The 14708-nt window shown below is 39.5% G+C and overlaps 1 protein-coding gene across 9 annotated transcripts in view; it reads right to left on the bottom strand.

Annotated features, from left to right (window-relative positions):
* Positions 1-14708, bottom strand: part of CLASP1 (cytoplasmic linker associated protein 1) — a 311886-nt gene that overhangs the window by 87980 nt on the left and 209198 nt on the right. For all 9 annotated transcript variants that reach the window (XM_061609140.1, XM_061609147.1, XM_061609143.1 and 6 more), the window contains 3 exons: positions 8196-8299; positions 2536-2559; positions 688-932 (listed from right to left, as the gene is read on the bottom strand). In XM_061609140.1, coding sequence (XP_061465124.1) covers positions 688-932; positions 2536-2559; positions 8196-8299 — 373 coding nt within the window. The remainder of the gene's footprint in view (positions 1-687; positions 933-2535; positions 2560-8195; positions 8300-14708) is intronic.

Raw genomic sequence — 14708 nt, 5'->3', positions numbered from 1 at the left:
TAAATTATGGCACATAGTGGAAATGTGCTCTATAATTGTTGAGCAGATATAATTTATATATTGATTATTATCATTCATTTCATAACATTTTAATCTGAGATTAGATATATTTAGGTGGAAAACCTATTCACACTTACCTCGGAGTAAGTTCTCTTGAAACTCAGTAGAATTTACTTCTGAGTACACCTGTACAAAACTGCACTATTAAATATTTCCATCTGCAGTGGGATATTGACAGGTGATATTCAACCTTAGTCGTACAGTACATCCATTAAATTCAATGGACTTTCCATTGATTTCAGTGGGTCTGATCTGTGCATGACTAACGCTGGATATCACCCTTTTTTTCTTTGATAGTTTTATGTGTCCTTAACTATCTATGATTAGTGTCACTAATATTTTAATTTTACCTAACCTCAACTTTCAGTTTTCTGGCATGTGCTGTATTGGCTATGTTCTAGATTTCTGCATCTGTTCATTTTCTACAAAAAATTAATAAATGCAAACCCTATCTATTGAGCTTCTCCAAAGAGGAAGCAACTTATCCAACCCCCATACAAGTGTATCTTCCACACATCTAGCAATGGCAGTGTTTGGTGCTTCAGAGAAAGGATCTCTGTGTGTATTTTAACTTAATCCTGAGTTAAAAATAAAGTGCGCCTCTCATAAAGTTACTAAAACTATTACCTCAGTGTCCTCTGGCTCTTCAGTAAGTTCTGTAGGCCTATTAGTCCCTCTTTCCTCTCAGACCAGTTGGAACTTGCACAGTGGTTTAAGACCTCAGCCACATCCTCCGTCTGTCGCAAGTAGTGTGGGATGCCTCCATTTCGGGAACCATAAGAGCGCTCTGAGCAAGCACTTGATGCATCGCTGTTTGCATCATCATCAGAATACATCCCATATGGCTCATACCTTCGTCTCACTGGCTTTTTCTGGTGGGGGAAAATTAAGCTTAGTAGGTCTGGCATGATCACACTAAAGCAACAACCAGACTATAATACCAGAGACACCCGTTTGACACTGCTGGTGATTATAGCATAAAAACTGCCATAGGAGCTTCAGTGAAGACTAGCACAGACTACCCTAAAAGGGACAAAGCACAAGCAGATATATAACAGACAAGGCCCGATGAAAGAACAACTTGGAGATACAAATGTATTAGACATCTTAAATACTAATCTAGTAAATGAAAATTGGAAATAGACATGTAGCTATGAAGCCAGTGGTTTAAACTGGTACAAAAGAAATATTTTGCTGCTAATATGGTCATGTAAATAAATAACACAAATAGCTTCCAAATCATTTCTAGATTTATATAGTATGTTATACTATTTAGTTTTAGTGTTGGTTCTTCACTTACATGATTTCTTCATATGTTTGAAATGTATCAATGAACGACAGTAATCATCATCTTACTGAAAACAATGTCTTCAAAGCCCAGGTTTGCAAATAAGATAATTCAGTTATGCTAAATGGATTTTTGAAATGATTACAGCATGCTGGTATTACTCCAAGTATACCTTGGAGAAAGAGGTGCACACTCCCTATTGGAGTTACTGTTGAAATGACTGCCAGTCTCACTACAGCTCATATCCCAGGAAGGTGTATGTAACAATAGTACAGGGAACGCTGTTGCTACGAGCATAAGCTTAAGATCGCCAATAAGCAGCATTACGAGGAGCTCCAGTTTTTGGAATTGTGAATATTATGGAAATTCAGTGGTTATTACTAGAGTAAAATAGGCTACTTTGAAAATGCATACTTATGTTGATATTGCTTTAAGTCAGTTACTTTGGGCATACTCAACCTTGTCACATAATTTGGATGGTTGGCAGTGCATTATAAAGAATGGCTGCTATATGCTAAATTTTAACCTTAGGGAATATGCCCTTGCCCCTGCTAGAAATGCCTATGAATGAACTATACATTAATGAACTACTATATTCAGACCTGTGTATTTTCCATACCTGTGCAAAATTACCACAATAGGAAGAATCTGGTATCTGGCACTCTCCAAGTCCTTTTTTTTTTCTTTTACAGCAAGATTCTAGTGTTCGTCGTTGAAGAGAAAAGTTTGGAAATAAGGAGGAGAGAGTACTACTGAGAAGCTACCAAGAGGCTGGACCAAGCTTTGGGGCATGGGGCCTTAATGTCAAGTACAGAACTCTCCACTATGGCTAATATTCCTTCACCATATAATGTCACTAGCCATCTACAACCAGTTTCCTTATCTATCCTATCCTTCAGTCCCTTCTTGCCTCTTCATAATTAATCAAACTTTAAAAAATTGTATTTGCATAATTCTTTGCAGAATTTTCATTTTCTTAGCTCTATATTTTGATTTGACACAGCCACTAAGTGAATGATAAAGAATGTGTTTCTGAGGTCCCAATTCTACATTTTGATAGGACTCCAGACCTGGGCTCTAACATATCAAAATAATTCAGCACCATATGGATTTTGTAACAGGAAAAGCAAAATATTAGAAAGGAACAAAGGAACAAAACAACAACAAACTCAATATAGCACTAGTACCTTGCTCCTGGAGTCTCCTAAGAGCTGTATGCAGGAAAATATTGAAAGGTGGGAGAAAGCATAGAGAATTATGTCAGGAGCTTATGCAGGGATTGTTCTTGCAACAAAAATGTACAAGCAAAATTTGTCTTAGCAAATTAAATATATAAATCAAGCCAGTTTTACATCAAGCAACACAAAATTAAAATGGGTACAAAGTGTGGCACCAAACTGATTGCTCTTCTGCTCTCGCCTCCCCAGTGCAACCTAAATCCTTGTGAAGAGTCTACTTGCACAGGTGATGTGCACTTAGCATTCTTCCTTCACTAAAGCCAACACCATTATCCTATGCTATTCTGATCTGTAAAACTCTAATGAAAAGAAGAACTCCAACTCTGATTAGCTTCTGTTCTCCTCAAAGTGGCATTCAAGGACAAGGCCTACAGACACAGAATTCAAGACTGGGAAGAGATAACATGCTCTCTAGCCTCATGGAAAACTATAATCCAATTAACTATGAAGTTCCTTTGTCCCTGAAGTTCTGCAAATACACTATGGTCTCCTAGAATATGAGAATATATCTCTTAGAGCCTGGTGGGGCTTCCCTCCCTCTACCTGAAATCCCTTTATCCCAGCTTTTCTTAGTTTTCTCTGTAACCTTAAAATCAAAAGGACTGGTTCTGTATACTAATGTCATGTTTGTTATTCAGAAACAAGGAAGCTTCTTTGGACCAGGTTCAGCTATCTCTTTTTACAGGTACAAAAATCAATGTGTGCCAGGACACAGAATTTGACCTGCTGGGTTTTGTTCAAGATCTTGTTTGGTGGGATAAAGCCTTTTTGGAGCAACAGTTCTACTTTTCAAATATGAAGGGGGCAGGGGGAGGACAGAGAATGATTATCTTGTGAGAAAGACTACTGGATAGCAAGGGATATTTTCAGTAGTAAAGGAAGATTGACAGGGGACTGCCTACCAAAAGTAAAACAACTGTCCTTTCATAATAGTAACAATAAAAATGGCAAAATGAAACAGCAACAGGCTTTGGAGAACATCTTGTCCTACTGTAACATCAACTGGATCTGAACATCTAACAAACGGGGCTTCAGTGAGTCAGACTGCTTTAGTTGACATGGTAATTTGAAAATTTATCTGGGAAAAATACAGGACCCAACTTCACCACAGTCTTTTCTTTATGAATTTATGCTTCTTCTTGAGGCATGGGAGAATGTGCGTATAATGTGTGAGCTACACCTCAGGGCTACTAGTTCAGTAATTCCCCATCAACTTTAACCAACACAATTGATAGTTTGTAATGATGCACTGGAGGCCTTGACAGCTATCCATTCTTCATCAAGCTCTTCAATAGGGGATCAGAAAAAGTAAATCATATAAGATCATTTTCAATTAAAAAAAAAAGGACTGAGCTAGATGGACCAATGATCTGATTTGGTATAAGGCAGCTTCCTATGTTCTTAAAACAAGCTTCAAGTCTCAGGAACCAGAATCAAGTCCATGGTGCCAGTCATATTAGCAGAACATGTTGCACTTACACACAATTAATCAATGATTTTCAGGGGACATGTGTTCATAGAGATAGTAGTGAATCTTGCTGCATGTATAGGCTTTGGACACCCCATATGAAAAGAGTTAATGCCATATTGCCGTTTGCATCATGGCTCCCTTCAGTGAAGGTTTAAGTCAAACCACGTCTGAGCTCAGGAACGCTGAAATGGCAGCAGAGCATTGTTTCCATCCAGACTTCATATGTCCAGCTTGTCGAAGAGCAAGTCATGAGTCAGAATTTGCTGTGCTATAGAGTGAGATAAAAATAAGTTTCCTTTGATGCTACTGTGGCATGGCAGCTTTGAGATGCTGGGCCAATCTGCTGCTTTGTTTCTGTGTCAAATATATAATCATTGTCCAATTTGCAACTGTGGATTCTTGGCCACCTTTCTATTCTACTTAATGAACTTGTATTATCCTATAGTTAACAGAAGTTTATCCACTAAACAATACAACCTTGTCTTTGTCTTGTTATGTATCTTCTTTCCCTGTCCTTTGAACTAAAAATCCTTTCCTTATCAGATCAGCCCTAATCTAGTATATGTTTCCATGTGTGGTTTTCAGATTTTGGTCTGTGAGATCACGGTATGTTACATTTTTATGAATATGAATATTCATAAGGTGCTCACAGATTTTCCACTGGGGGAGACATGCAAGTTCTGGGGAACAGGTGCCGCACTGGGGGACAGGAGAAGACCTGCCTTGGGAATTAGTATCTGAGCATCTGGGTGCTTGCTTGCTTGCTCCTCTGGGTTGCTGTCTCTTGAGACAGCTGAAGTCCCTGGTGAGTGCTGCAAGGACTGGAACCCCCTGCCTGACCCTGAATCCAGAGAGAGGCTGCAGTTAATCTTGCAGCCTCTTGCATCAGCTGCTGGTTGGGTCAGGGGGCATAAAAGCCCAGCTGCCCTTGGAGAGCCCCTTAGGGAGTCCCAAGGGTGAGGGCGCTACCCCCTTCTATTTCTTTTTTTTAAAACCAATCTAGAGGAGATTGGTAATGGAGAAGGCGTATGGTATATGTGCAGTTCCTGTGCAGGGTGAGAGCCTGTGCAGTGAACTGAATGATAGCAGAAAGTCGCCAGATGCCTTCAGAGTGAGAAAGCTGGCCCTCCCTGGGTGTGAGATGGGATGGGGATGTGCCCTGTGTGAAAGATATTGAGTGGGTCTGACTGTTCCCGATTCTCTCAGAGGCCTACTGGGATAACTGGTTCAGGTAGGTTTTGTTGGTGGGCTCTTGTTGGGTCTGACCGCTCCTGAAAAAGCCCACCCTGGACCCATTGGTTTGCCTGATGGATGACCTTTATTGGGAGAAGGACAGGGGGAGTGTGACCCTGTTACTCTCACTTGATCTCTCAGTGGCTTTTGATACCATGGACCATGGTATCCTTCTGGCCAACTTGGTGAGATGGGTATCAGAGGCACTGTTTTACAATGGTTCCAGTCCTATCTCCAATGTCAATTTCAGAGAATAGCATTGGGTGATTGTCTTTCGGCCCCCTGGCAGTTGTGCTGTGGGGTACCGCAGGGTACCATCCTGTCTCCCATGCTGTTTAACAGCTATATGAAGCCTTTGGGAGCAGTCATCAAGAGATATGGAGTGAGGTGTCAGCAGTATGCTGACGATACTGAGCTCTATTTCTCTGTAACATCTGAATCGGGAGAGGCCGTGCAAGCCCTTGACCGCTGCCTGGACTCGGTGGTGGGCTGGATGAGGGCCAATAAACTGAGTCTGAATCCTAGCAAGACGGAGATGCTGTGGGTTGGTGGTTCCCGAGTTCAGATAATTGGTCAGTTGCCTGCTTTGGATGGGGTCGTATTCCCTCTGAGTAGGTCCGTAGTCTGGGGGTGCTCCTGGATCCATCACTAGAGGCCCAGGTGACCTCAGTGGCTAGGAGTGCCTTTTACCAGCTTTGGCTGGTAAGACAGCTGTGGCTGTTTCTGTACCGGGATAACCTGACCACTGTTGTCCATGCACTGGAAACCTCTAGGCTGGATTACTGTAATGTGCTCTATGTGGGGCTACCCTTGAGGTTGGTCCAGAAGCTGCAGCTGCTGCAAAATGTGGTGGCGAGACTGCTCACTGGGGCAGGATATCGCCAACATGTCACCCCGCTGCTGAAAGAATTGCTCTGGCTACCTACTAGCTACCAGGCTAAGTTCAAGGTTCTAGTTTGCATGTACAAAGCCTTATACAGCTTGGGACCAGGATACCTGAAAGTTTGTCTTATCTCTTATATCCTCAACCGATCACTGCGCTCTGGAGGTGAGGGCCTCCTGCAGATACCATCTTATCAGGAGGTCCGTTCTGCACAACATAGGAAACGGACCTTTAGTGTGGCGGCACCTACCCTGTGGAATTCTGTCCCCTTAAATATTAGACAGGTGTCATCTCTGTTATCTTTTCGACGGCTAATGAAGACCTTCCTCATTCAACAAGCCTTTTAAGTTGCAACTGTGTTGGAATTGCTTATTAATGTTTTTTAAACCTTCTTTTTTTAAAAAATAGATGTTTTTAAACCTTTTTTAAAATATGTTTTTATAGCTTTTTTTTAAAAAAAAGGTTTTTAAAGATGCTTTGTTTTAATATATTTTAAAGTCTGTTTTTATGATGTTTTAAAGTGTTTTTAGTGCTTTTGTTTGCTGCCCTGGGCTCCTACTGGGAGGGAGGGATATAAATCAAATAATAAATAAATCAGTTTTAGCATTATATATTACACTGGAAAACATAACAAAGGAAGCACATGTCATTTGCATATCCTCTTGTCACCAGTTGTTTATAATGACTCCCAAATTGTGTCTGCTATTCTGCATCTCTGGCAACTAGGAATTTAGACTCCTAAGAGCAAGGTGTCAAGGTTAAATTTCTTGAAAGCTAATTCTCAGAACCACTGCCACATGGATTACAGTGAAACAATTTCTTGCTGAATGGTTATCTTTTGTTTTCTGTTTCCTTGTAGTAGAAAAAGTCTATAGGGAAGATCTAGGAAATTCTGAAAATTAAATCAGTGTAAATGTTTCCTTCCAAATACACCAACTAACCTTTGGTAGATTCAGGCACGGAGATAATTTTGCTAACAATTCAGGCAGAGATCTCCAACTTTTTTGAGCTTGGGGGTACACTTGGCAATCTAAGAAACTGTTGTGACCTCCACAAAATATGCATTTCACAGGAAAAAAACCCCAGCAATGCTCAGAACACTTACAAACACGCACACACTCACATCCCCTGCAAAATAAATACAACATAGACTAAAAAAGCAGGTAACACTTCCCCAACCCCCAACAGGGAATTTCCAAACCAAACATTCCCCTCAACCAAAGTTTTTAAAAACCTCAATTAACTGGGAGGGACAGGAGGCCTTGGTGGGCACAAGGGATGACTGAGGGCACCATGGTGCTCATGAGCGCCTCCTTGGGACCCCAGACTTAGGACACATCTTCAATGCTGGAAATTAAATCAGGAATATCTAGAACTGAATACAAGAGTCTTTAAAGGGTGATACTGCACTCTGTGGATTGTTAAAGCCCATCCTTTACCACCCTTGCTGGGGCAAGGATTAAGTAATTATTCTTGGGACACATTTAAACAGAAAGAAGGAAACAAAGTACATTTGCTTTGAGAGACAAAAAGCAAAATACACACAGAGAGAGATATATTAACTCCAGATACCTAGGCTAGAAACTCCTCTATCCAGGAAACACTGGGGCAAAAACTACAGTAGGATCTCAATGTCAGTGATGTCTAATTGTTAAACACAGCAGACAGCTCAGAGGATTTGGCTGCTATTCTGAGTGCATTTACTTGGAATATAATTCATCAAAATAAATGAGGTTATGATCAAACTGTTAACCCTTACATCTGTTTGAGACTACAAGTGTCTCATGCAATCTTCTCAGCTCCAATGCCAACAATCACAACAGCTTTGTCTCTTCGGCACAACAACTATATATCAACGATCTTTATTCCACATAAGCTAAACTTCCAAAGAGACATTTAGACAGCATCACACATGGGCACATTAAAAAGGAACATCATTATAAATGAGAGGAGAATGTACGTACAAGAGGCAACTTTAACCGATTTTCTGGTGTTGGTAGCATTTTGTGTTTTCCGTCTTACCAGTGCATCTGCCACAGCAGCCTCCAGATCTGTACTTGTGCTGAGGACTCGCATTGCATTCATAGAGGCAGGCAACCTGCCTGGCTGTCCGAGCCCAAACCGGTCTGCACAAAAGACAACATTGAAAGGCATCATTAAGCGAGTTCACAGGCCCTTGGAATATTAATAAGGCTGCTGGCCAGGAATGTACCAACACAGACTGGGAACTCTCACCACTGCTTTAATTGTTATCAGGCACTTCTCTTCTCTGTTGTTCTTCCGGTTACTATCATACCTTTCTATCACTACAACAGATGGTAAAGTCCTGTTACATAGCTAGGATCCAGATGTAGTACTGAACAAGTCACCGGTATACTTTTCTACTGAGAAAGGAGGGAAATGGAGGGGAGTGGGTTGGTCTCTTTTATGGTCTTTTTGGCAAAACAGTTTCTGAATATCACTCATTCTTCAAATGAAGAACAAAATTTTCAGTGAAGGATTGTCACTAATATTTTATTAAGTTGGGTATTTTTTAGATCCTACAATCTGTACTTTAATAATAATAATAATAATCTAGCTTAAGTTTTAACACGTGAATAGTTAACAATTATTCTGACAGTGACCCAGTTTGCACATAATGGCAAACCAAACCATGGCTTTGCTCAAACAAGCAAACATGTGGATTTCCGGAGAGAAGATAGCACCCCTACAGTTGAAAGGCTACTCAGAGGTAAGCCATGGTTTGGCTTAGCATTACATCTGAACCTGGATGTCAATATCTTTATAGAACATAGACTACAATGAAGACAGAATTAATTTCCAAGGGAACAATTTTTCAAGGACTGTGATTCAACACATTATAATTGATAGGCTATCAATCAAATAAAAAGTCAAAATGTTTGAGCTTTTTAAAAGCAACCATCATATAGAAATCCAATCCAACTCTGGTTGCAAGCAATTAGTTGCACACAGCAACTGGTGTAAAATGGCGATGTGTATCCCTAAGTTGCAATGAGTCAGTTAAATGGGGCCCAATCAACATAATGAAATGGAAGATCTGTACCGGCTGTATCTGCAGAAGGCTGGTTCCCCAAATAATTTCCCTTCCTAGATCAGAACAATAATAATTTGTACATGTGAACTGTATTGTTTGCTAATGTACAATAAGTGATTTTTTTTAAAAAAATTAAAAAGTAATCTGTACGCAAATATTTAAGGGCACACTAATTAAACACAGTATTTGTTTAAGCAGCTTCATGCTTTCAACCCTAATGCATAGGAATTTCTTACAGGTTTGGGGGTGAATTCAGTAATAATTAACACAGAAACCTAGGCACAAATAGAACAAGTTCAATAGGAGAAATAATTTGTGAGCTTTATGAACTTTGTAGTCTTCTCTAAGATAAAAGTTGCATTCAACTTCACTGTATTAAGTCTGTATGAAAAGAAGCAAGATCAGATCAATTACAACATAATCAATTTCATGTAAAGAGAGAAAAACCAACAGTTTTTTAAGAACTGAGGTAATGGTACCTAAATAATTTCTCATTCTTCCAAATTTGTTATCAAGATATGACATTTTAAATTTGCAACAAGCACATTTTCTAAAAAATAAAAGTACATTACATGCGAAAAGTAAACATTTTTAATGAAAAGTTGCTTCCAAAAGTAATTGACTGAGGATGTTTACAGGGAAATAAAAATGGCATATGTTATTACTATCCCCTTTTTTAATGCACCTAGTTGTTGAAGCAGCGCAACTTGCTTCAGACATCAGTTTTACTCCAAGAAGAAAGACCTGGTGAGAATGTGACAGTGCATACAAAGCAACAAGCCAAATGCACTGCTATGAAGATTTGTACCATTATTTTGTAAGAATCAGCAAGTATATGGTACAATATAATAGCTATCGTCTCAAAACCTCCTTACTTTGTTAAAGCATTCTACTGTTCAACAGAACTATTTGAGTAGGTGGTTTCGGAGAGGCTACAAATGATAGGATAACTGCACTTATAGTTATGTCTTTGGATCAGGTCTCATTTCAGTGGCATTCCTCAGGTCTCACTGAAAGCAGGATTTCACCCCTAAATTTCCATCTTTTTCACTTACAGCAGAGTTAAGACTATAATACAGTCAAAGCTAAGCACTTAAACACCCATTTGTTTCAATAAAAGAAATGAACCACTAATCTGAATGGAAAAGCACTAAACTTTAGCTAGGTCATGGCTTAGGGAAACATTCCTACTATCTGTGGAATCACCACCATTGAAATATAAGCTGCCACAGTGCTGTTCCACTGAAGGGTACATAGGAACTTTGGGACTATGACATTTACTCACAGACATGGCCAAGTCATTGTTATTGTATCTGTCTCCCAAAATCTAGGAAATGGACATACTTTCACACATGAAAAACTGGTCCCGGAATAGGCCACAGGGCAGCTTCCTAGACCAGTTTCATGACATGTGAAATCAGGAGACTGAACAAAGAAAAAAGTGATCACAGATGTATGTGCAACTAAATTTGCTCCAGAATTATAAATAAATGTAGTTATCTTGCCCAGAAAGTAATCATTATCTTGATTTGACATATCAGGATCCCCAAGCTCCCATACTGAATAATTATTGGACAAATCATAAAGTAAAAGAAATCTTTGCAACCCAGTATGGTTATGGCCACCCTCCACGAAAAAGGCATGCCATTGGGTAATTTACTTTAAAGCAAAAAAAAATTACTTATGTAAGTTGGCAAAGGGTGAAAATCTAGCTCCAGCGATACCAGTTGAAATGCTCACAGTTTCCAGCAGAACCAGAACTGAATGATGGCTGTCATGTGTTTTCAAGCAAAATTAAGACTGCATTAGAAAAGGGAAGATAGCTTTTAAAAGATGTGGATAATCAGAATGGCAAAATAAATCATGTTGTAAGCCTTTAAAATACCCAGCAAAAACAACTAATGTTAAGTACAATCTAGCATGCAGTTGTATGTCCTACTTTTAGCAGATGGGCAGAACTCATGAGAAGGATGATGATGCGATACACCTTTTTATTGGAACAAGTTCTGTGCTTGTCAGTTCCGATTCAATAAGAATATGTTTTCAACTAAAACCCATTTTAAATATATGAATGGAGCTGTGTCATAAGATCTTAGATGAGCCCAAGGCATAGAAGAGCAAAAGCTCAGCACATTCTGATCACATACTTACAAATTACTACACCAGGGACAGTAAAGCTCTATCTGAGTGACAGTCCTTAAAATCAATAATAAAACTGTTCAAGACTCTTCACCCTACTCTATCTACTCTTATCACACAGACCCAAGAGAAGCTGGCACTATGTCTCTTGACTCAGCCCATCTTCCTAAGGAGAGCTACATTATACTTTTAGAGCCATTTCACTTCCTAATAAATCATCCATGGATGGAAATATTTTGCAAAGCTCATTCCTGTTTTTGTGATAAACACCAGCAATATGTGAAGAGTCCACATATATAAAGTATATTTGGGACAAACATTTCATGACAAATGATTGTATACTGAGGTCTGGTTAAGCATAATTCCACGTGGATTCAAAAAATATACCTACATGGGGTTCCACATGGCTGACACAGAGATGAAAAAACAAGTTGTTCCTGCCTGTGTGAGCAGCCTTAGGACACTAGGGATACATGCCCAGTTATTCATTGTACTGCAGGCTAATGCTTTTTCTGTAGCGTCGCATTCAAACTGGGCCTACAAATAACGTATCGTGCTTTTGGTAGTGAGGCCTCACAATAAGCAGCACACACTTCAGGGAAGAGAGAGACAGATAGGTGAGAAAACTGGAAGAATATTGTTTTCTTCTTCCCAATGGCTACCAATTGACAGCTAGGTAATACGTGGAAAGGAAGTGCTGTGTCTTTTGGAACCTACCAGCCGAAACATTGGCTTTGGACCTCTAGTCTAAAATGATATCCAAGGCCTACTGTTGCAAAGTAACTTCCATAGATAACAAATATTTTAATCCCAGTCTATATCTGCATTGGAACTGAAATAGTTTTTTATTTATGAAATGGTTTTAACTGTTTTTATACATGAAACTGTTTTATATACTATGTTTTTATGGGTAAATTGCTTCAAGATGTTTCACAGAAAACTATTCATAAATGGAATGTAATTAACTATATACATACATGACTGGGCCTTTCATGATCTGATTTTCAAAACCTGCCAGGCATTGGGGCATCCTGCAGTATGGAAGGGACTGTTGTGAACATGCCATGAAGTTTTATGGTTCAAAAAATGGCTATGCCAACAACGTGCGTCTCCCCTTTTCGTCAGTGAGATCTCCTTTATAACACTGAGGAACAATCAGAAGTTGGTAAGCTAAGAACACTGTGGCTTGGTTTTGCAGCTCACATAGTGTCAAGCCATCCTGCCTTTGAAATTAGGGGATAGTTCTTAGAAATAAATCCAGAACTTACTTCTTGGGACTTGGATAAAAATGTTTTCTTTGAATGTAGCAATGCCAGAACACATTTAAAAAATCCACCCTTCCTGTTGATTACATCAGTTATGGGTTTTCTTTATTTTAGGTCCAGTTTTTAGAGCTCATAACCAATGTTTATACATACAGAGTCCCAGGTAACTTCCCAATGCCTCACATATTGAGATAAAACTCTACCAAATCTGCCAGCTTTCAAAAGAGTAGCAAAAGTTCAAACAAATCATGATATATAGAGGTCAACACTCGACTTGGTTAAGAAGCTAGTGCAAATCCTTAGACCAAGTCCTGTTTAAAAACCTAAGCATTTATTCCACTTTAAACAGTGATGGTTTCCCCAAAAAATCCTGGGAAGTATGGTTTGTGAAGAGTGCTGAGTGCTATTAGGAGACTCCTATTTTCCTGACAGAGCTCCAGTGGCCAGAGTGGTTTAACAGTCAACCCCTCTTCTCAGAGAATAATGGTCTCCTAATAACTCTCAGGACCCTTCACAAACCACACTTCCCATGATCTTTGGGGGAAGCCATGACTGTTTAAAGTAGAATAACTGTCTGGTGTGGATGTGGCCTAAGTTTAAAAGCTTGGGGAGAGAATCATACAAACTTGTATTTACCAAAGAATATTAAATTAACCGTTGCTATTTTCAGTTTCAAACTGTACAGCTGGATTTTGAACCTCAGCCTTGTTAGTGCTGATCAACGTTGCCATTTACTGAGCAGAAGAAATTTGCAGAATGAAGAGACATTATGCACTTGTTCATTAGGTGTTGTTAGGGGGTGGAGGAAGCACCACCAGAATACTAGCTAAGCAATATATCTGACAAATACATAGAGGATTTATCAACAAAGCCCTGAATCACCATTTTAACATTGTTTCCTTTCCAGAAACAGCAGTATGCAAAAAATAAACAAATTAATTAAAATGACAAAAGCAAGTTAAAAAACAAAAAAGAAAGCCTACAGTGGTGGTAGAAAAAAGCACATGCTAAGCGACGAGCGATATTTGTGACAGCAAACGTTAAAATGGTAATAAAAAGAGGCACTATTAAGAAGCAGACTCATGCAGTTATAGCACTTGTTCACCTGACTGCCCAACTGAATCAGCAGTGGAGAGAGCACTAGTGGACCTGGAATGACGTCGAGAGGCTGCAAGTAGAAGGAATGGCAACACCCACAGGATTAACACACAAATACTCAAGACAAAAAAATGCCACAGTCCAAAGAGGATGCACATGATTAATATCAACACTGGTGTTACATAGTGAAAGGAAATGGCATTGCATATGAATGGACATATAAATCAAGTGCAAGTCCCATAACAGGACCAACACCCGAAGTTCCCTCACTCATCCTCCAGCCTCAGCCATGGGGCATGATGCATGAAAAACCAAAAGGAATCACTTTAAAAAAATTCTGGGTTATGTGCAGTCCAGCAGAGACTGATAAGCATGAATCATATGCCAGATTCAGAAGAATCACTATAAAAACATGAAATGATCAACTCAGCAGCAACAGGATTTAGATGTGATCAATCCAAATCCCAAGGTAAAGTCACAATGAATCCTTAGAAACTGTGCTTGCAAGTAGAAACCTCAGTCTTCTCATTCACAGAATAGTCAATAAAAAAGACCGTTTGTAGTTGGGACAAACTGACAGGTGGGGTGGGGGAGAGACAACAAAGGGAAATAATTTTCATTACATATATTTGCTTTATGAGTTATATCCCCCCTTCCACAAATATTACCCCATCACCTATTAATCTGACCATATGAAGCTATTCATACATACTCAATATTCATTCAGTACTGTTCACTCTGACTGGAAGCAGCTCTCCCATGCCTCAGCCAGAGGTCTTTTCCAGCGCTGCTACCCAGAATCTATAAGGTGGAAGGAACTGAACCTGGGATCTTCTGCATGCAAACTAAATGCTCTGCCATGGAGTCTAATCAGGGTATCATGCAACCTCATAAGGTCTGAACAACATATTAACTTAGCTACAATATGGAAAAGAGCAAATTTGGATTAAGAGGAGATTCGGATAATCCAGGTTGGCA

This window comes from Rhineura floridana, chromosome 2 (assembly GCF_030035675.1).
Source record: "Rhineura floridana isolate rRhiFlo1 chromosome 2, rRhiFlo1.hap2, whole genome shotgun sequence".
Taxonomy (NCBI): Eukaryota; Metazoa; Chordata; class Lepidosauria; order Squamata; family Rhineuridae; genus Rhineura; species Rhineura floridana.
Note: the sequence above shows the minus strand (reverse complement) of the source record. Positions and strands in the feature narration are given on the sequence as shown.